Below are 23,087 nucleotides of genomic sequence, written 5' to 3'. Positions count from 1 at the left end.
GCCTTTAACTTATCCACCTCTGGTTGTTTACGTTGATTGTCTGAGGGTTTTGAAGGGGATCGACACCTAATCCCGATGCGTTCTCTGGATTGGTTTCTCTGATTTTCCTTCGGATCTTTTGTTATTCCAGAAATCGAGAAGGAGTCCTTGATCGAGAATATCTTTTAGTGGGAGAAGGGTTTTGGGAACGCTCCTTTGGAGTTTTAGTAGATTCCCGACTAGACTCAGCGGTATGAACATGCCTATTTCGAAGGTCCTCATTCACCCTCTGTAACTGATATTTGAGGTCGACCATCTACTTGAGCCGTTTTTGCATCGTCCATCTCCTTCTGCATCGCTACCAGTTTCTGGCTAAACCTTTGGAAAACTTCTTCTGCCAGAAGTTGGTATTGAGGATCAAGTTGAGCCTGACATCTGCTTCCTGATTCTGATGAATCTCTGGTTGAACTTGACTGGATGCAGCCATCTTTGAATGATCTGATTTATCATTGAGTTCTATCCACGCTCATCACACCAATGATAACCGTGTGTCTGAACTTGCTTCGTATTAACCTGTAATAAAGAACCGGAGGTCAGACGGAAACTGAATATTCTAGTTTACAGAAGGCTAATGGCTTGCTTTACTTAGACTCCTATGAAATTGACCTTTTTCTTATTTGTAATAATGATAATTTACACACTACTAGATAGTTGATGGTTGACTTTCTAGTTGATACTTTCTTTTATCCTTCCTAGTAACGGTTATTTAAAGCTATTTCTCATTTAAGTAACACTAGTGTAATAGTAATATTTTAAATGATAGATATAGGCTAAACCAAATTTAAAAATTTATAATATATTATACAATTATAATAATGAGTAAACATGTATTGGGTACAAAAAAGAAGAAGAAGAGAAATTGACAACTCCTAGCCTAAAAGGACGAGAAGTATAAAAGAGAAAATATGATAAATAGTCTATGATTATTGTCACGTTTGCTTTGTAGTTTTCCGTTTGTTCTTTCTAAATTATAGTATTTAAAATTTCAATAAACAAAGTTCCATCCCCTTCGTCAAGTAGGCATATGAACCATTGAATGCCAGTTATAAAAACATCTTTGGTGACTTAAACTCAGTTCATTAGTCATGGTTTTCAACACACACCTATCATTAATTAAGAATAACTATACAAGGATCAATTTGTAGTTAACTAGGGACTTGCAACCACTAAAGCTTCATAATTGTGTCTGGACAACAAATATCTGCAGTTTTAGAAAGGAGGAGTACAAAGCATGCGACTCATTTTTTACTACGGAGAAAAAAAGTCACCATTAAATGCTATAAAATCTAGTAATTTTTTTGTAAACAATTTATAAATATTAATTCATTTATCAATTTTATATTATTATAAATTAAGTTAATTGATTAAACAATAATAAAAATAAAATATTATATAACATGTGAAATCAATTTGATAGTGTTGATTGTGACTAACCACTATAAAACTAAATTCCTTTTTTACTTTTCGGATCAAATGAGATTTCAGAATTCTAGATTGTTTTTAACAATAACTAGCCGAAACCAAAAATTGAAAAACCAATAATAATAAAATAGATGATTAATTAAGAAATATATTAGAATATAATGAAAAACCAAAAATTGAATTAAACTACAATTAAAATTAAATATTATATTTACGATACAAAAGAATTACAATATATGATAAACAAAAATTGAATTAAACTACAATTAAAATTAAATATTATATCTACGATATAAAAGAATTACAATCTATGTTAAAATGGAAGCAATGTCAATATATTATGCTCTAAACTATTACAATCAATACTTTTCTAATGTTATACCTGAAGAAACTTTATCAATTCAATATGTTACATATAAAAAAATAAAATTCATAAGAATTAGTCACAAATTTATCTTGATTATAACCATCTTGCTTGATAAAATTTCATGATCACCAAGTATTCGAATTCAATTATTCATTCTGCTACAATAACCCAATATATCCAATTGAATCAGCTTAAGATGATGATTTCTCCTATTTTCATCTCGTAATATCTCATCAAGACACTCAATCAATTTCTTCTTTATTCTTTAACTGTGTAGAATATCAGTGACGCTCGCAGATATCACTTGTTTGACTTCATTAATATTTTCTAATAATTATATACTCTTGAATTTCGTAGGCAAGAAAAACAAACAAAAGAATAGAAAACAAAAATGGAGGGACAAAAAAGATAATTAGTAGAGAACTATCTCCCTCTCGTTTTTTTTTTCAAAATAAGAGAGAATGTCAATATATAAGCATATAAAGAGGAGAGTGAAAATATTTTTTGCCTATTAATTAAATTTTTTATTTTTTCTTAATGAAGTATTAAGTCCACTCAGTACAAAAAACGTTTTATAATTAATATATGAAATTAATTCTATTAATTAGAATTATTATGCTCAACATTTGAGAATTTGAAGAGATTCAAATAATAATATTTTTTTAATTAATATTTTCCAACAACTTGTCCTATGATCATGTTTCATTTTCATGTGTTAAAAACTCTTGAAATATTAACAATTTTGTACAAACTATAATATAATAGTTAAAAACTATATAAGCCAATGTTGCAAAAGCAATTATCTCAATATCTCATAATATTTCAATACCTCTTTAATATTTTATTCAATATGTCTCCAACTTCAATGAACAACTATTATGTGAAACTTTATATCTATTTGTACCAAAATGCATAAAAAATACAATCCATATCGGTTAGTTAAACTCAAACTAAAAAAAATGAATGAATTTCAACAGGTTCCGAATTAGAAAAAATAATCTAACTTCAATTAAAGTTAAAAATTGAATTTATATAAAGCCAAAACTCTAAATTTTAGTTAGAGTTAACAATCGAAACGATAACACCTAGCAATATATACTAAAAAAATACAAATATACAAAATCTTTATTTTAGTCATTTTGAAAAAAAAAAGACAAATAATAAATAAAACATGGATAAGGTAGCGAGAGGTATGAAACCTGTGTAACGACAGAAATGGAATTTCATCTCTGAAAGATGAAACTATAACAACTATTGTTTAATAAAAAATATAACAACAATACAATTGAGAACAAAAATAACTAAAACATATGAAAAATATTGAATAATTACCTTGAGAAACGTATGAATTTCTTGTAATTTTTTACACTTTTGTGATTCCCGGTTTTAGTTGTCCATGCATCTTTTATTTCTATTGGATTTCTTCAATTGGAGATATTAGATTTAAAAAAAAGACAAATAAAAAAGAAAACATGGATAAGGCAGCGAGAGGTATAGAACATGGGTAACGACAGAAATGGATATGAAAGATGAAATTATAACAATTATTGTTTAATAAAAATCAAACAACAAAACAATTAAGAACAAAATAACTACAACATATGAAAATTACCTTCAGAAATATAATACTATCTAAAATGGCAAATGAATATAATGGTGGAATACTATCTATCATGCTTTATATAGAAGTTTCTTCGTGACTTATGGATTTCCTTTGCTTTGTGTTTTTTTCATCTTCTCGTCACTCTCCTCATAAAAAATGCCTCTAAAACAATTTTCCTCATTTCTCTCTGCTTCCGCTATTTTATATATATATATATATATATATATATATATTAATAAATCAATTATTTCGACCATTACAATCAAAATAGAATGAACAAGGAAAACTAAAATAAAATTAATCAAATAATATATTATATATATGTATATATATACATTATGTTTTTTTAAAATATATATTTTAAAATAATTAAAAATAAATATTAGAACTAGATATTATTATTATATAAAGAAAAAAATTTGATAAAAAATATTTTCAAGATAAAAAAATAAAATCAAATAAAAATAAAAATAAAAAGTGAAATTAATCTAATAATATAGGTATAAAATGTTGCGGAAGCGACTAACAAATTGAAAGCTAAAACATAAAATAAATAGAGAAAACACCAGAATTTAACGAGGTTCGGTCGATATTGCCTACATCTCCTAGGCATTACCAAATAATTTTTCAAATGAGCAAATATTACAATAGAAAAAGGAATAGAAAACAACTAAACCTTAGAATTAGAGGAGGCTTGTTATGGGATGCTTTAAGCCTAAACCCCAAAACCCAATATATAGCATTAGAAAAACTTTAATAAGTTGTGTTTTTTCAATGTGGGATAAAAATATATAATCTCTTTTTCCTCTTCTTATATCTTGGCCTTCAATGTGAGATTCCTCAAAGAGAACCAATTTTTCTACAATCTCCACCTTGGCGAACTTCCAAGAAACCCCAACCAAACTATCTCTCTATCATTTCCCATACTCAGTAGTGCCTTCAAAATGCATGTCAAGTAGAGATGACATTAATCAAGTCCAAACAATGTTGAAACTTGATTAATGTTGCCACCTTCATTGTCATATCTGCAGGATTGTTAGTGGTCGGAATCTTCTAAAGTTATATTTGACCTGCTGCAATAATTTACCTTACAAAATGATAAAGAACGTTGATATGTTTCGTCCATGCATGATAGACTTGGTTCTTTGCTAAATAAATAGCACTCTGACTGTCACAATGCACTTTGACATGCTTCTAACCAACTCCCAAATCTTTTAGCAACCCCTGAAGCCAAATTGCCTCCTTAACAGTTTCTGTAACTGCCATGTACTATGCCTCTGTCATAGACAAAGCAACTGTCCACTGTAAGGTAGACCTCCAACTAACGGGTGTCTTTGCCATGGTAAACAAATAACTAGTAGTTGACTGCCATTTATCTAAATCACTGGCATAGTCAAAATCACAATATCCTACGTATTTGCTAACTTTCTCATCCCGCTCAAACATCAAACCAACATCCACAGTATATTGGATATACCGTAGAATCCATTTCACAGCTTGCCAATGTCCTTTACCAGGATTATACATATACCTACTCACAACTCCAACTGCTTACACACCATTGCATACATCAAGCTACCAACTGCATTCGCATATGGAACATTTGACATATATTCTTGTTTTTCATCACTTTCCGGAGATAGATCTGCACTGAGCTTGAAATGAGGAGCAATTGGAGTACTCACTGATTTTCTCTTCTCATCTATGCCAAAATGTCTCAGTACTTTTTTCAGATATTCTTTCTGAGTCAAACAAAGTCTACCCAATTTCCTATCTCTGCTTATCTCCATATCGAGAATCTTCTTAGCCTCACCCAAATCTTTCATTTCAAACTCCTGATTCAGTTGAGCCTTCAATTTTCAATCTCTCCTTTATTTTTTGACGCAATCAACATTCATCAACATAAAGGAGAAGATAGACAAATGACCCATCTTGTAGCTTACACAAATATACACAGTGGCCGTATTTGCTTCTGGTGTACTTATGCCCCATCATGAACTTATCAAATCGCTAGTACCACTGCCTTGGAGATTGCTTTAATCCATACAACGACTTGTTCACCTTGCACACTAAATTTTCTTTATCAGTAACCTTGTATCCCTCTAGCTGAGTCATATAGATTTTCTTCTCCAAGCCCCTATGAAAAAATGCAGTCCTTACATCCAATTGAACTAGTTCAAAATCAAATTGCGCTACCAAGGCCAACAATATTCTAATGGAGGTGTGTTTTACAACTGGAGAAAATACTTCATTATAATCAATTGCCTCCTTCTGAACACAGCCTTTAGCAACCAATCTTGCCTTACAGCTAACATTAGACTTGTCAGAAAATCCCTCTTTCATTGCAAATATCCATTTGCGCCCAATTGCATTCTTTCCCTTTAGTAGACTTGCTAGCTTCCATGTCTGATTCTTTTCAAAGGACCCCATCTCCTCATTCATAACATTCCTCCATCTTTCATCTTTTGAACTCTTCAGAATAAGAGGTAAGAATTTCTTCAATTGAAGATGCACAAGCCACTATATCTTCATAACGATCAGGCTTTTTCTATTTTTATATGGCTTTCTCAATGCAATTGGCATCTGTTGCTGTGGAGATTCTTCTACTGGAACCTCGCCTTCTTGATCTGATCCTTCTACAGTAGGAGTATCATATTTCGTTGCTGGATCAATTTTTCTACTTCCCTTAAACTCCACCTGCTGTGGAGTACCATCTGTTTGCTTATCTTCTACCTTCTTCAATATGGTGGATTCATCAAAGGTAACATCCCCACTAAAATTATCTTCTTAGACTCACAACACCATAAACTATCCTTTGACTCCAGAGGAAATGCCCATAAATATCGTTTCTTTTGCTCTCGGGTCCAACTTCAATTCCTTAACATGGCAGTATGAAGTGGAACCAAACACACGTAAGGAATTATAATCTTTAGCTGGTTTTCTATGCCACACCTGTAAAAGTGTTTTACCGTTAATAACAGATGACGATAATCGATTACTGAGATGGCTAGCATATATTACAGCCTCATTACAGAACTGTCTGCCCAAACCAGCATTAGACAACATACATCGAACTAACTCCAGTAGAGTTCTGTTCATCCGTTCTGTCAACCCATTCTGTTGTGGTGTGTTTTTAGCTGTGAAATGTCGGACAATTCCTTCATCTTAACAAACTTGAATGAAAGTATTCAATCACTTTTGTACTCTCCACTATTATCTGACCGGAGACATTTGATCTTTCTTCTTGTCTGAGTTTCCATCATCTTTTTCGACGTGGGAAAACTCCCAACACTTCATCCTTCGACTTCGTAGTGAACACCCACACTCTTCTAGAGAAATCATCAACAAGTGTAACATAATAGGACTTTCCTCCCAACGAAACTGTTTTGGAAAGTCCCCATAGGTCCCTTAGTATAATGGATTGCAGTGTCATACTCTCGACTGCTTCCCCTTGATACAATGCTGACAAATATCTACCTTGCAAATCTGAACTCCATTCAATAACCATTGACTCACCAAAGCTTTCATGGACTTTTTACCTGCATGTCCCAACAGCATATGGTTGCTTCTAGCTCTTTATCATCACTAGAAACTGCTACTGTTGCTCCATTAATTGTACTACCATGATAATAGTACAAGTTGTTGCTTCTTTGAACTCCCTTCATTACCATAAGTGCGCCAAACATGACCTTCATAGAATCTTTTTTTATAACAAGAATGAAACCTTTTTTGCTCAAAACTCCCACTAAAATAAGATTTTTCGTCAAACTCGACACATATTTGATATTTGTCTAAGTTCCAATTGCTCCATCATGATTCCTCAACTGAATTAAACCAGTCTTACAAGGACTGTGATCTGCTGCATGAACAACCCCATCATCTATCTCTTTGAAGTCAAAGAACCACTCCCTATTAGGCCACGTATGGTGGCTACAACCCATATCTAAAATTCAAGCTTACGACCCACTTGATAATGCCATGGTTGCCAATGAAAAGTCTGAGTTGCCATTATACTCAGCAACATTCGAATCTACAACAACCTTCCCATTACCATATTTGCTCTTCAACTTCAAACAATCTTTCTTCCCGTATCTTTTTTCTCCACAAAAGGCACATTCATCTTTGCCAATTCTAGATTGTAATCTCTCCTTTTGGAAAGTCTCTTATGACTAGTGCTTGTCATTGCTACTATCTTTACAATGAAACACAAACTTCACTATTAGACATTTCCAGCTTATTGAAACTTATTCAATGTGATAAGAACATACTACAAAAAATAATTCCATATCCACCTACCAACTAAATTTGTTTGGCCTTTCAAAAATAAACTTGAGTAAATATTTGTTTCCGAATTAAAAATGTATTCAATGGTGAAGTGTTTTTTTTTTGAAGAAATTCAATGGTGAAGTGTTAATTATTATAAAATAACATAAATTTAATTAAGTCTTCTTCCAAAGCAAAAAATCAACATCGAAAACTCATTTTGAACCAATACAAAAATCAATATCAAATAGTCCCAGTTTTTTATTTTAAAATAGAATAAAAAACTCAATTGGACCATATTGATGATTTTAATAATTTAAGGTCCCAACAGTCTTTGTAAAGAGCCAAATGAGTGTTATACCTAATTCAACTCAGCACAAGAACATAATTTACTATTGGGACAACTCAAACAATTGAAAAAAATAATCAATGAGCACAAGATAAGCAAGCATTGAAAGAACAAATCCATAATAACCACAAGGAAATAATTTAGAGATAACACACTATTATAAATAGTGCAATTTAAGGATCAGAACGTAATTAGCCAGTTGCATCGCCCTCAACATACAGAATAAATCAAAATAATATAACTACTCTTTTTAAGTACTGAAACAGGAAGGGAAAAAAAACTGTGACCAAGCTACCAAAAATACTTCAGATGACATTACATAATCTTCCGCTAGCGAGCTTCTTTACTAATCATCGCCGAATGTTGTCTTCTTCCCTGCATTTGTCAAGGTAAAATCAATTAGATATCCACAAGATATTTGAATCCATGCCTAAACAACAATAATTTGCTTATTTACCTGACGCAGCTGTGGTGATACTAGGCTTATTAAATCGTCCACGTCCTCTGTTGCCACCACGACCAAAATCCCTACCACCGCCACGACCAAAATCCCTACCACCACCTCGACCAAAATCCCTACCACCCCTCCTGCCACCACTGCCTCCTCTGTTACTCCAACCTCCTCCGCTATCACTTCTTGGTGGTTTTGCCTCTTGGACAGTTAAGTACTGGTCTCCAAATTCACTGCCATTAAGCTCCAAAGCTTTATTGAATCCACCCGAATCCTGGAATTCCAGGTAAGCCATCCTGCAATAAGCCACACAATCACTACCCAGCATATACTGGACGACTAGTTACCATTTCAAAATCATAATTTAGAATTTCTCATGTTTGTTACTCCTTAATTGCCATATAAACAGCTACAACTTCTCCAGACAAACCATTTAAACAGCCTAGACACAGATTTCACTCATTATTCAAAATCGACATGCAAGAACAATTCTAAGCTAACAGCGAACTATTTGGATCACATTAAACAGCAAGCCACTGAAATGAAACAAAGTGAAATACTGTCGAACCACAATAGAAACAAGACAAAAACCAAAGCACAAAAAATTATATGCTGAACAAGCCCCATGCGCTGCATTTTAAACATTCTCTTCTTTCTTGGAGACAAGATCCATTTACAAACAGAAATATTTACCCTTTAATTGAACCAGTTTCACGATCAGTTGGGATAGATATTCTTGAAATGTCTCCACAAGCTTTAAAATGCTCCCCAAGGGAACCTCTTATCTGTAAATATGAATCAAATGCACACTGAATATTCTATAAAGTATAAGTGGCAAAAAAAAATCCAGCTTAAGAAATAACGTGTTATTACCTCATCTTCAACAAGGTTTGTATCAAATCCCCGAACATATACCTTCTGACCTTGGGCTCCGAAGGAGTTATCTTTGCTGCATAGACAACAATGCAAACGTAAGGTGTAAAATATTCATGAGGCTAACTACAGCAGCAATCTCAATTTTCTGGTTGAGAATAATCACCCGCTATTTGGAGTATATGGAGTCCTTTCACCCCTTTCACGAGCCAAATCAAGTCTAACATCACGTCCATTTAAGGTTTGACCATTGAGTTTAAGAGCCTGGAAAAGGAAACAATATTAACCACATGTAACACATCTGGAAGAAAAACTATTCCAAAACTGAGGAAACAAGCTTCTATATAATAACATATGTCCAAAGAAAAACAGCAGAGACAACTTGCCTTTTGTGCTCCTTCAGCTGTTGCAAATTCAACATGCCCAAAGCCCTTAAACCTCTGGTCTTGATCAACAGAAAAGCGAACATCAACAACTTCACCAGCATCTTTGAAGAAATTTTCCCTGTGGAATCATAGATACAGAGTTAATATGAAGCTCCCATAGTCACAGGAGAAAAATTGAGACAAAGATACACATACACATCTGCACGTTCGACTTGAAATGATAGATTGCCAACGAATAGTGTCTTTGAACCTGTGGAATGAACCTGTGGAGAAACTGGAGTTTGATGCTGCAAAATAAGTAAAATAAGTTACTGTTCACAATTATGGAAAGAATCATGCACAAGAATAAAAAAACATATAGCATGAAGGCATACAGCTTTCTTAGCAGATTTCAAATCATCCATCTTCTTGGCTGTATGAGAAGCATCTACCATTTCCACATCAGTTGCCTGTTTTCATACAGAAATTGGGTTAGTGATTAACTCACAGCCTCACATCAAATGGAATTTGCCCCATAATCATGATACTGGGCATGAAACAATGCAATAAAAATTTACTGATAAAAAACGCAAGCAGAGGTCATCAATTTTAAGTATGACATTCCAAACATCCCTGCAGAATTCATCCTCAGTCACAAAATGAGACCAAAAAACCATCCTTACAAGAACTCGGGTGTATCCATCACCAGTTTCGTTATCTATAATGGGGTGGGTGCAGTAATATTGATGCACAATGCTCAAATGGAAATATTTTAACATCAGCATTAGGAAGCAAAATTATCTCATTGAAAAATAAAAACAGGTACAACAACAACCAATTTAAAGAAGAGAAATTTACGTTTTTCTTTGGGGTCTTGAAAGATTTTTCATCATCACTTTCTTCTTCCTCATCTGAGCTCTCCTCAGAGCTGGACTCATCGCTGCTGCTTTTTTTAGAAGCAGTTACTTTTGCCTGAAGAACAAAATTTCATTACACCAAATGCATTTATAGGACTTAGCCCAAGGCAACAGCTTCACAGCCATCCAAATCAAGTTTCACTAGCCAAGATTTTGATCAGGCATGAAATAAAGCCTCAAAATTCAACTAGTCAAAGTTAAGTCACCATTTGGATATATGTTTCATAAAAATCACCTATAGCATTCAGCCCAGGTCATAAATGAAAGCATAAGCAGGCATCACAAGCTTTACATACTCTTAAGCTTGGATCAATCATCAGTTAGGAATAATTAACACCATTGGATCCCCATTTGACAACAACATTAAATAAATGCAGCCAATTCCATGAACAAATTGTTTCATTTTCAGAATCTAACAAAAGCATAGTACTCTATTTATACATGGGAGAAGGCAACTTTACATTTTTCTTAGCACTCTTCCCTTCATCATCTGAACTCTCATCAGAGCTCTCTTCGTCACTGCTGCTTTCCTTTTTAGGAGCAACTTTTGTCTGCACAACAAAAGTCTAAGAGCTTATAGGACAGGAAATATGTGGCATGCTGAGATTTAAAAAAAAGCTTCAAGTAAGAAAAGTTACCTTTTTACTCTGAGGTTTTTCATCTTCACTTTCATCAGAAGATTCATCATCACTTTCAACCTTATCAATGGCCATTTTATTCTGTTGCGTATTTTTATTTGGGAGCTTCATGCAAGAGGAATTGGAACCAGTTCAGTATCCCAACACTAGTGGTATATCCATCAGGCTAGATAATACAAAATCTAAGAGTTTTCCCCCCAAAATATCTTTAAGCAGGATGTATCATATGAGATACACTTTATAGTCTCTTAGAAAATAAACCCTTTGAACCAAGAAATTGACCCACAGAACATAGTGCTGAGCAAACAATTACAAACATGTGAAACAGGTATTACATTGAGAAGAGAGACAAGAACAATGGGTGTAGAAAACTACCACAAACAGGTTAAAACATAAGCAACTTCCACAAAAGTGCAGAAACCACAAGTCCCAAACATATTTTTCATGTTTTCCAATTATGTCTCATGTTTGGGAAGCATCTCTAGGAGCTGTATACATATTCATAAGAAATAAGAGATGCAAAACACAGCTTGAACCTTATTAAGGCTAGTTGATGGTTCAAAAGTTCAATCAAATATATCATCAAATCGAATAACAGAATTCAAAAATATACCCAGATCTTCAATGCAATCAAGAATATACAAGAAAAAATAATATACAAATATACCTTTTCTTCATCAGAATCACTTTCATCAGAGCTCTCACTTGATTCAGCCTTTTTGCTGCCTGCTACTTGTGGAACAGTTTTAGTAATTGCAGCCTTAGGTAATGCCTGCAAATTAAAATATTTAAGTGATATTTTCATAGGAAACTCTGACTGACATAAGACAATCAACAGTTAATAGTAAGGTCATGTACATACATATTACACCAAATGAGATATACAGACACTACTACAGTAACTAGCCAAAGAATATATTTGGAACTCTAGCATTTTTAAAGTAAATCTGTAATATGAATAATCTTGTTCTAAAATATAACTCAATGTTTGATTGTTGAAGTCAACTCACAGCTTCCTCATCTGAAGAACTATCATCAGAAGAAGAGTCTGAACTGCTTTTTGCTTTGGCTTTCGCAGCAGATTCTACAACTGACCCATTCCTGGCACCTACTTGCTTCTTCACCGGAGCAGCAGTTTTGGCACTAGGCTTCTGAGCAAAAATTGAACAAAAACATTACATAAAATCAGTAAGCAGCATTTATGTGAATTCTCTCCTGAGGCTTAAGCAATATATTCTCAATGTTCATCAAATGATTGATCAAACAGCAAACAAACATACAAATATTATTTAACCTCGTTGCACTAAAAGGGCCAATTAAATTGTTCATGATAACTTCACATATTAATTTTACCTCATCCTCCTCAGATTCATCATCAGAAGAATCTGAACTGCTGCTTTCTGCTTTCACTTTCTTACCAGAGGCTATAGCTGAGCCATTCTTGAGACCTACTGGCTGCTTCTTTGAAGGAATAGCAGCTTTTGCAGGGGGTTCCTGAATTACACAACAAAAATATCATGAAAAAATAAAACAAAAACAGCACCAGTGAAAATTTTATAGAATGCAAATGAACAGAAAACTGAAGAGCAAAATGTGGTTTAGGAGGCACTACAACGTTTATTGAAAGTTTAGCCTTTTAATCTAGGTTATCAAGCAACCCCTAAAATTTGACTGCAACAAAAATATTTGCTGCATGTTGTCACTAGTATTAACATTTTCTCATAATCATGTTCAAAATTCAAGAAAGTTTACCTCATCAGAGTCATCGTCTGAAGAATCTGAAGTGGTATCCACCTTGCCTTTTTTAGCAGGTGTTTGCTTCACAACAACAGTAGCCTTTGAAGGAGGCTCCTGAGAAAAATCAAGCTACAAATTAAATCACCAGAAAAAAAAGATGAAAATAATGCAACAATAAATTTCAGTTTGGTCTAATCCTTACTTCATCTGAAGAAGATTCATCACTACTAGATACTTCAACTGGTGGCTTTGCTGCCTTCTTGGTTACAACTTTAAGCTGCAAAAAAAGAATTCAATTACCTCAAACAATATAATCAGGACGAGAAAAGATGGGAAGCCCTGCCAACCTAAGGGTTTCACAAGTACTATAATTTAACCACAAAATAAATAGCACAATAATGGAAAAACAAGATAACATACGAGATGATACAATAAAAAACAATAAATTTATGTTCAAGCATAGAAAGCATTTTACTTTCTGCTCTTCCTCAGACGAAGAGTCATCAGAACTGCTGGAATCCACTTTCTTCTTCTGAGTCTTGACTTCAGGCTTTTTCACAGGAACAGCCGGTTTTATATCCTGACCTCTCTTCTGTTTCTTTGCACTAACAAGCTTTTCAATAGATTCTTCAGCTTCTCTTTTACCTGCTAATCCAAATTTCAACAAGCACAAACATATGGATTTCAAATACGCAGGGCACAATAATATATAAAGTATATAGCCCATCGCATAGAAAAATAAACTTCGCTATTTGAGCAAAAGCAGGCTTCTAAAAAAAATCCCGCAAAAGCAAATCATATATCGTAACAAACCTACAAAAAGTTATAAACATCCCAAGAACATACCTTTCTTGGTAGATTTCAACGGGGAAACTGCAGGAACGTCGATAACCTAGAGAAGAATAAAAAACAACAACATAAACTCAAAGGAATAACCAAAACCAAACTATAAAGAAAAAGTAGAGCACAAGTGAGAGTACTTTGGAAGCTGATTTCTTGCTAGACTTCCCCATAATTGACAAAAAAAATAACAAAGAATTGAGATAGAATACGATTGAAAGGAAGAAATAAACGAGGAACTGCGGCCTCTGCTAAACCCTAGTTCAGAGATAATTTTGATGAAGTAGGGTTTTGAGGAAGAATAGAGGCGCTGAAGCTAATATTTATACGCGTGTCCTCATGAGTGGGGTTTAGGGTTTTAGCGTGTCCACTCGCCTACGCTATGATTCGGTGGAACCGCGCCCTATTTCTGCTCACCCGTTTCGTTTAAGAAGTCCAAGGCTCTTCTTGGTTGCACTCAAACCAGACCTAAAAATTGAACCAAATAAACACTAATTTTGGTTCGATTGAATTTGTATGGAAAATTTGACTTAGAGCCGTTTGTTTCATTTGCTGCTATATTGTTAGCTATTTATTATTTGTTGTTACTGATAGTAGTAGATGTTATTTCAAATTTTTACCACATGTTTTTTTATTCCTGTTTAGATTTAAGAGGCATAAAAATTTCGGAAATTGAAAACAAACGGTTACTTAGTATTCATCTGACTGGCTCATGCCCAGTGGCGAATAAAAAATTAGTCGGTTGGGGGGCTCATTTTACACGTGTGTGTAAAAAAAAATTGTTAAATCGAACTCGTTCAGATTTTTATCGCATATATATGTGTTATTTTTTTTTGTAGGAAAAGAAAAATAAAAACAAACACAACAAAACCTTAACCCGGGATTAGCCTCGGGAAGCTAACCCCCACTACATCCTCCAAAAGGAGCGAAAAAAGAAACGCAGGAGGAGAAGAAAATGTTGTGACTCCCCACATCTCTTCATGGTCAGCAGCCGCCAGACGATCCGCCACCCGGTTCTGCTCTCTAAAGACATGGCAGAAACTAATGGAAACAAAGGAATGGCAGAGCCTCTTGATACCTTTAATTAAATTTTGGCTATTTAAGCAAATAGCTTTATTACTGGAAATCATGTTGATAGCATCTTGATTGTCAGATTAAGGCCAGAATAAATGCCCCACAGCTCAGCCAAAAAGGACGAGCCTAACCCAAGATTATGAGTAAACCCCGACAACCAAGCACTCCCATCATCTCTCAAGACTCCTCCTGTAGCAATTCTACCATTAGTAAGGCATATGTATGTGTTATAATCTGAGTGTACAAGAACTAATTTTTAAGTAACAATGAAAAAAATTCTTAAAATTAAACTACATTTTGTTTAAAATTCTTAACATGTAAAAAACATTGCGTCTAATAAAAATAATCGGATTAGAAATTTGGATTTAATGAGTGCCTAACAGACCAAAAAATTTAAATTTTGGATTTAGAAAGAGCCTAATAGGACCTTTGTCAATTTTGGGATGCTAATTCAACACCCCATTTAAAATTCTTGGAGAAATGGACTGGAACCACCACACCCTCAAATTTTATGGAGACAGGAGGCCGAAATTACCCCTGGTCATGGTGGTTTCGGCGACTGGAAGGGCCCGGGCTCCCTCGAGCCCGTCCTTGCCATGCCCATGCCCATTTTTGGGTTAGTTAAGTCAAAATATTATGAGTGTTTCGTATTTAGAAAACAAAAATTATATCAAATTTTAATATTCTTTTTTTAACAAAGGATTTCACTAATCAAGCATAGAGCATTACATCATCTTTTGTTCAAGGTCAACACATGGGAAGACTGTTAGGCTAAAAAGAAGAGCTAGCATTAAAACAGGACGCCCAAGCTAGACTATGGGCAACTCGGTTAGCTTGCCTATAAACATAAACATAAGTGATGCAATTTGCACCTATAATAGCACTAAGTAATTTACAGTCCAATATAATACCACCTAACTCGGTATAAAGAACCAAATTATGGGAAATAACTGGTCTCGTAACATATTACAAGGGTGTTGTGATAGCTTTGTGTGGACTTTGGGTTTATTATTCAATTCTTATTGATTTCATCCTGAGATTAATTATTCTTAAATAATAAACTACAAATGATAAACCACATTAAAAACACATGTAAGCAACAATAACAACTTTAAAAAACTAACTAAAAGTTTCCAAAGCAAAATTCTTCACCAATGGAACTAACTAATAAATTAATGTTATTAACTAATTAATAACGTTTATCTTGACCTAGACCAACGTATTAACCTTACTCTGTAAACCCATCAAGAAACAGATAAACTCTCATTTGTACCAAGGTGCAAACATAAATTTTCTATTGTTTAAATGTCATGCAAGATAGACCGAAGAGAGTTGTATGTCTTAAATTGCTCAACCGTTTCACAAATATAATTACAACTCATTTATAATGATTTTGCTTTTGAATCATCACGAAATTAACAAGTGTGTGAGCACTGGTGCTTGAATGGATTTCGTCAACATCTTTGATCTTGTCCTATGCTCTAGAACATCAGCTTTTGCATTTTGAGTTATTTGGAAACACTTATTGCTTCAAAATTGTCTCATTTGATAGTCTATTCCATTTCATAGTTTTCAATTTCCTTTACACTTTTGCTAACTATTAAGGAAAAACTAGCAATATACGAAACTCAGATTACTCTTCTAATTATCGTAACATATTACAAATAATTAAAAGATTAACGTACGTATATGAATATATTTTTTTATAAACAATCAAAAGGTTACGTATATGAATATCTTTTATTGATCAAAACACATTTTAATCAATTCAAGTTTCATCAAAATTACTCCCATTTGACCATTCATCCCAATTTTCCTTAATAAGTTCTTCAACTTAACCAATTGATGTGGAAAACGAGCTAATTTGGGTGATTTATAGTACACATGTTTATGCAAAATCACAAGCATTATTAATTGTACACATACAAATAACTAACATATATAATCAACATCAATTTTTATCCATATAAAATCTCCTAAAAAATATTTATGATATTCTAAAATTTTTTTAAAAAAATTCACAATTTCTCGATAATAAAAAAACAATTTTTTTTACTTTAAAATGATTTTAGAATATTAAAAAAATAAATATCATGTTTGTCCAAAAATTACTCAAAATACACACACAAAAAAAGATTGCAAAAGGAGCATCTTAAAAAAATTGGAGGCTAAAGGACCATTGCAGGGCAGCCCACATGCGTCATATGGCGCACCCAGACATGCCATAGATTGCCACGTGTCACACGCACGACACGTGATAGACGCCTAATTACAGGCGCATAGGATCCGAAGGTGGCGCCTAGGGCCCACGACATGCCTTCCCTCCATTCATTGCTCTCCGAACTTTGTCCGGTCTAGGATTTTTGATGTCGCTAGTCACATTGGTGAAGTTTGTCCGTCCATACGACGAACAAAAACTAGGTTTGGGGCATATGCATTCTCGATTGAAACTAGAATTCGCACTATTCCGAATCAAAAACCCTAAATCGCAAAAACACACTATTATATGCGACTATAGTGTCGTTTTTCATAAAAAAAAATAGTCCGAAAAATACGTATACATGTCCAATGAACACAGATCTAATATATATATATATATTAGTCTTAGCATGTAAAAACTACGTTTTTCTTCAAAACCGTGGATCAAGATTGACAGATAAAGAAATTTATGGCTTTGACACTAATGAAGGTTTATAACACTCATATAAAAAAATACGAATACATGCTATCAGATTACCTCTTATAGTACCAAACCCCGTTGAGTTGATTGCTGTGGAAGAACAACAGAAGAACAAAAACCACGATAATTGTATTACGGTCACAACTACGCCGAGGTTAGTCGGAGGAAGACACGATAGATCCACGAACTAAGAGCAGTCGTTGAGAGAGAAGAGAGAGAGACATGGATAAAGGTGAAAGAGAGGCTACATATCTTTGAGTTAGGTTATGGATATAACTATTTATTCAGGGAAAATTACAAAACTGGGTCAAATGGGAGGCCCATAAACATATTCAGACCAATTACCTAACACATTACATATCAAGACTATTTATTTATGACTTTCCAAAAATGCCCCAGTCATTTCATCTTCCTCTCTTCCTTTATTTTTATTGTGCGAATCGAGGCCATTTTTTCATTATCATGTCTTTTCTTCCTCTCTTTTTTCTCTGTTCTTGTGCGAATCGAATGCATAGTTCTTCATCTTCCTCTCTTTGTTTCTTTCTTCTTATGCGAATCGAAGGCATATAGTTCTTCGATGTTATTCTGCATTTATCACATATTTGTTGTTGGTTTCAATGGCAAAAGGTGGAAAGAAGTTAAGTATCTACTATATTTATGCGTTCATCTTTCTCTTTTTCCAAAAAATGACTTCGCAGAATAAGTTTGATTCACATTTTGCGAAACATGTGAAGCAAAATCATCATCTGAAGTAGTATTTTCTCCAGAAAATGACTTTGCAATATGCGAAGCAAAATCATCCTTTGTCAGGTTGTATTTCTCTTCACAGACTTCGCAGTTTCGCTTTCTGTGAAGCGTTTCTTTCATTATTTCCCTAAAATGACTTAATTTTTGTGAAGGTTGAATACAAAGGCATCAAATTCAAGTATCCGTTTAGCTTGAATATATAGACATCAATCACAGTGAGTGGTGATTGGGATGTGATGAAGAAAGTTAAGAACAAATGTTCTAGTTCCTTTTGCTTCTGAACTTCCTCCCAAAAGCCATTAATTCTATATGACGCTGCCAATTTTTCTTGCTTCTGTAAAGCCTATAAGCACTCCAATTAGGGTTTACTGTGGTACACTAGTGCTCATGCCATTGTTGGGGTTTAGGGTTTAAAGTTTGAATTATTATTGCAATCTTGTTGTAAATTTTGATAATGTTATGTTTTTTTATGTCATTTTGCTATACATGTTTACTTGTGTATATTTTAGGTAAATAACAAAATATACTACTTCACACTTTCCCCAAAATGTTAATCCTGAGCAAAAATTGCGAAGGTAAATACTATTTCAGTACATGAATTTGCTTCGTAGTTTGTGAAAACTGCGAAACAAACTCATTTTACGAACTTTTTGCAGGCTTCGCAGTTTGCGAAAATGCAAAGTAAAATCATATGCGATAAGTATTATCATGGGAAAAAATTTACAAAATACTAAAAAACAGAGTACCAATCACAAGAAGAAAGATTTTACGTATATATGAGTCGATAATTACAAACAGAGTGCCAAGTTCGCAAACGAAGAAATAAAGAAGACAAAGTGAGAAATTTCTAAGTTGTTATATATATGAAGCGTGTTTTGGAAACGACACAAATAAATAGTTTAGACATGTAATATGTTGGGTAATTTGTCTAAATATGTAAACGAGCCTCCAATTTGATCCGATTTTGTAATTTTCCCATTTATTTATAGTCGATAATCGAGTCTTAACCCTAATTACCAATTAATCTGGCTTAAGAGCTGATTATATTTGATGCATATCAAATATTTCCATATTTCCAATCATTATGTTGATCAAGTAATGTCTTGTTGGGTTTAACAATTACAAATCTTGTATGCACACACTACGCCAAATAGCCTCTTAGACGACGGTTAAAAACCGTCGTCCCGCAAGATATAAAACTGTCACGGGGTTCGCTGTTGTCTGTTGCACATTCAGACGACGGTTAGGTTATGTCATGTGAAGGCACGACACATGGCATTAGCCTATTTGCGTACTGTCATCTTACTCTTGTTACGATGCAACTTATTTATTACTATAGTCACCTTTAATGTCATCACATGACATACTAATAATTAAAACCGTCAAGTTGACGTGTGGGAAATTGGCATATTGAATTTGCGATGACAATTTGTATAATAATTTCTGCTGTTATAGCTTGTTTTAGATGGCATAGGTTTTAATCAATCATGTCAAATGATTTATTTTCAGATGACAGATTCGTTTATTTTAATGTATTTTTTTTTTGTTTAGATGACATTTTTTAAAAATAAAATGTCACCTTTTGCCTTCTTCTTCGTATGAATTTATGGTTTTTACCTGAATAATGAAACATACTCAAATGAATATGAAATTATGTATATCAATGGTTTTAATTTTATTGGAGACCAATGCTCATAATCTGTTTACATTTGTACACATAAATTTCTCAATTAAAACTAAAAAAAATAACCAATACATATCCAAATTCTGAAACAAATCGACCTTGATGTATCTCCATATCTTGGAGTCATTGTTAGGCTTATAATCCCAAAGTCTTGCTATCCGCAAAACCCAAAGCAGATCATTAATACACTAGCATCATTATACAAAACCCTAAACGCACTAAGGACCTTTCCCATTTCACGACCTTCCAGTTAGCCACTATCATATCAGTATAAATAATAAGCATCACAATCGTTCAGTGTCCATACATTCAACCCATAAAACTTACATTGTATAATGGATCCCCTTGCGATTGTTCACGAACAGGTAATTTCTGACATGGAGAAATTGTACATGGAGAACCCAGGTTGGCTTTTGGCCATCGATGGTGTCGCACCCTGGCTTTCGGTTTTCACAGGTCGGGGTGCGTGGCCGACTCGATTTGCCTTTTCGTGTTTTAAGGTTTCGAGTCGCCACCAATCATCACTTGGAAATATATGTATATGGGCGTGATTGGTCGCCCTATCTATTCAGATTGACTCTGTATGGTTTGGTTTTGATAAGGATGGTCTTCGGAGAGATTCAAAGTTTGTTTTTCCGGTTACGTGTAGGGAAGAGATATGATCTCACTCTACCCCGCCCGACGTATCGGTTTTATCGTGATATTACGTGTTTGCTATTTGTTTTGCTTTGAATTGTCAATATAAACCAAGTATTCATATGTGCTTTGGGGTTATTGGGTTTAATATTAAATTATAATGACGTTTTCACATCAATTAGAATTAGTTTGGTTCCTCAATTTCCAACCAATGATTTAACTGACTAAAGCTTGTGAGATCAATTGATTTGGCATTGGACTAAAGACAGCATTTACTCCGCGAAATCTGGTTATAGAGCCATTGAAGTTCAGAATGAAATTTCGGTTTATCAGGATGGTTGGGCGGCTGTTTGGAGGTTAAAAGTTCCTCCTCGTGTTCGTATGTTCATATGGAAAGTGTGTTCTAATCTGTTACCGACTCGTTGGCGTTTATCTAGTCGACATGTTCCGATTGAGCCGTCCTGTATCTATTGTTCGTCGGAAATAGAGTATGATTCTCATCTTTTCTTAGGTTGCCCTGATGCTATCCGATGTTGGGAGACAACAGAGGTTATTACGCTTGTTTGTGGAAGTGAAGTTTTTAGTGATTGGCTTCTCAATCTCTGTTCTACGGCATCCGAGGAACAGGTACGTAAAATTGTCTTTGTCCTATGGTGTATTTGGCAAAAACGGAATATGCTGATTTGGAACCAAAAAGAGGAGAATTGGGCTATATTAATTCGAAGAATGAGGGGCTGGTTTACGGAATGGTTGAAAGCGCAGAATTCTTCTACTCTGTCATCATCGGCGCACAGCATTGGATCAAGAGGAGGGCAAGCGATTTGGAGACCACCTCCTGTAGGTACTTGGAAATGTAATTTGGATGCTGCTATTTTCATGGATATTAATAAATGTGGCTTTGGAGCTGTTTTGAGGGGTTCTGATGGTGGTTTTATGGCTTTATATAGTTCTCATTGCGAGGGGAGAGCTGAACCGAAATTTCTTGAAGCTTTAGCTTTACGTCAATGTCTTCAATGGATTAATTCGATGCGGTATCAGCGGGTTTGTTTTGAAACTGATGCTAAATCTGTTGCGTATAGTATTCATTCAAATCGTGTTGATTTGTCTGAGTTTGGTCAGATAATTCTTGACTGTAAACTCATTTTACATTCTAGGCCTGATTTTTCTGTGTCGTTTGTACCGAGATTAGCGAATAAGGTTGCGCACAATATTGCTCGCAATGCTTGTTCTTATGCTAGCTCTTATGTGTCTTTTTACTCCCTAGTTGGTTAGAGGAGGACATTTGTATTGATTCTTTACCTTTTGATTCTTAATTGATGTTTTCTTTATTCAAAAAAAAAAAGAATTAGTTTGGTTATAAATTAACGATGTTTTCACATCGATCCGAATTAATTTAGTTATGAATTCGGATGACGTTTTCACATCAATCCGAATTAATTTAGTTATGAATTCAGATGACGTTTTCACATCGATTCAAATCAATTTGGTTTTGAATTTGAATGACGTTTTCACATCGATCTGAATTAATTTAGTTATGAATTCGGATGACGTTTTCACATCAATCTGAATTAATTTAGTTATGAATTCGGATGCCGTTTTCACATCGCCGAATTGATATGGTTATGAATTCGAATGATGTTTTCACATCGATTCGAATCAATTTGGTTTTGAATTCGATTGACGTTTTCACATCGATCCGAATTCATTTTGTTTACAAATTCGAATGAAGTTTTCACATCGATCCGAATTAATTTAGTTATGAATTTGAATGACGTTTTCACATTGATTCGGATTAATTCGGTCATGAATTCGAATGGCATTTCGCATCGATCCAAATTCATTTGGTTTATGACTTCAGATGACGTTTTCACATCGATCTGAATTAATTTGGTTTATGAATTCGAATGATGTTTTCACATCGATTCGAATTAATTTGGTTAATTTTGTTGATCTGAAATAACATTTCGAATTGATTTATTTATTTTTTAGAACTACACATAATTATGTTCTAATTCTATATACTAATTAATTGAAATTACACATAGATTGAGTTTAAGCTAACTAATATAAAAAAATTAGCTAGGAGATAATAAATTGATCTAAGTTGAGTAGTTTGAGGCTAAAATGTAAATGAAAAATTGAATTAATCCATGAAAATTAATTTTAACTAACTAATAAGAATTTAAAAAAAGAATGGAGGATGTTAAATCAACTGTTTAACTAAATTAAAAACTAATCAAATTAATTAATCATGGAGGATGGGCCTGAATGTTTAACTTGGATATGGAAGTGGCGGAATTGGGCTTGCCTTAGGCCATCTCCAACCCATTACGTTATTTCTATCTCCATTTTCTATTTTTTATACATCAAATCATATTTTTTCTCCAACCCACTGCATCATT

The 23,087-nt window shown here is 33.9% G+C and overlaps 1 protein-coding gene across 3 annotated transcripts; it reads right to left on the bottom strand.

Moving 5' to 3' along the window:
• Positions 1–8,145: 8,145 nt before the first annotated feature.
• Positions 8,146–14,167, bottom strand: LOC136222294 (nucleolin 2-like). Of its 3 annotated transcripts, none has more exons than XM_066009888.1 (19): positions 14,005–14,167; positions 13,871–13,916; positions 13,500–13,672; positions 13,227–13,301; positions 13,040–13,138; positions 12,641–12,781; positions 12,298–12,438; positions 11,955–12,059; positions 11,288–11,392; positions 11,111–11,215; positions 10,591–10,704; positions 10,128–10,202; positions 9,949–10,040; positions 9,754–9,871; positions 9,534–9,631; positions 9,368–9,443; positions 9,188–9,279; positions 8,501–8,790; positions 8,146–8,418 (listed from the first exon to the last, which is right to left on the bottom strand). In XM_066009888.1, the coding sequence occupies exons 1-19, from the start codon at positions 14,035–14,037 to the stop codon at positions 8,390–8,392; spliced, it is 2,007 nt and encodes a 668-aa protein (XP_065865960.1). In that variant the 5' UTR covers positions 14,038–14,167; the 3' UTR covers positions 8,146–8,389. The 3 variants fall into 3 exon arrangements, with proteins under 3 accessions (XP_065865960.1, XP_065865961.1, XP_065865962.1); XM_066009889.1 differs by having other exon boundaries at positions 13,500–13,669; XM_066009890.1 differs by having other exon boundaries at positions 11,111–11,200; positions 14,005–14,166.
• Positions 14,168–23,087: the final 8,920 nt, after the last annotated feature.

The sequence above is a fragment of the Euphorbia lathyris genome, chromosome 3 (assembly GCF_963576675.1).
Source record: "Euphorbia lathyris chromosome 3, ddEupLath1.1, whole genome shotgun sequence".
Taxonomy (NCBI): Eukaryota; Viridiplantae; Streptophyta; class Magnoliopsida; order Malpighiales; family Euphorbiaceae; genus Euphorbia; species Euphorbia lathyris.
Note: the sequence above shows the minus strand (reverse complement) of the source record. Positions and strands in the feature narration are given on the sequence as shown.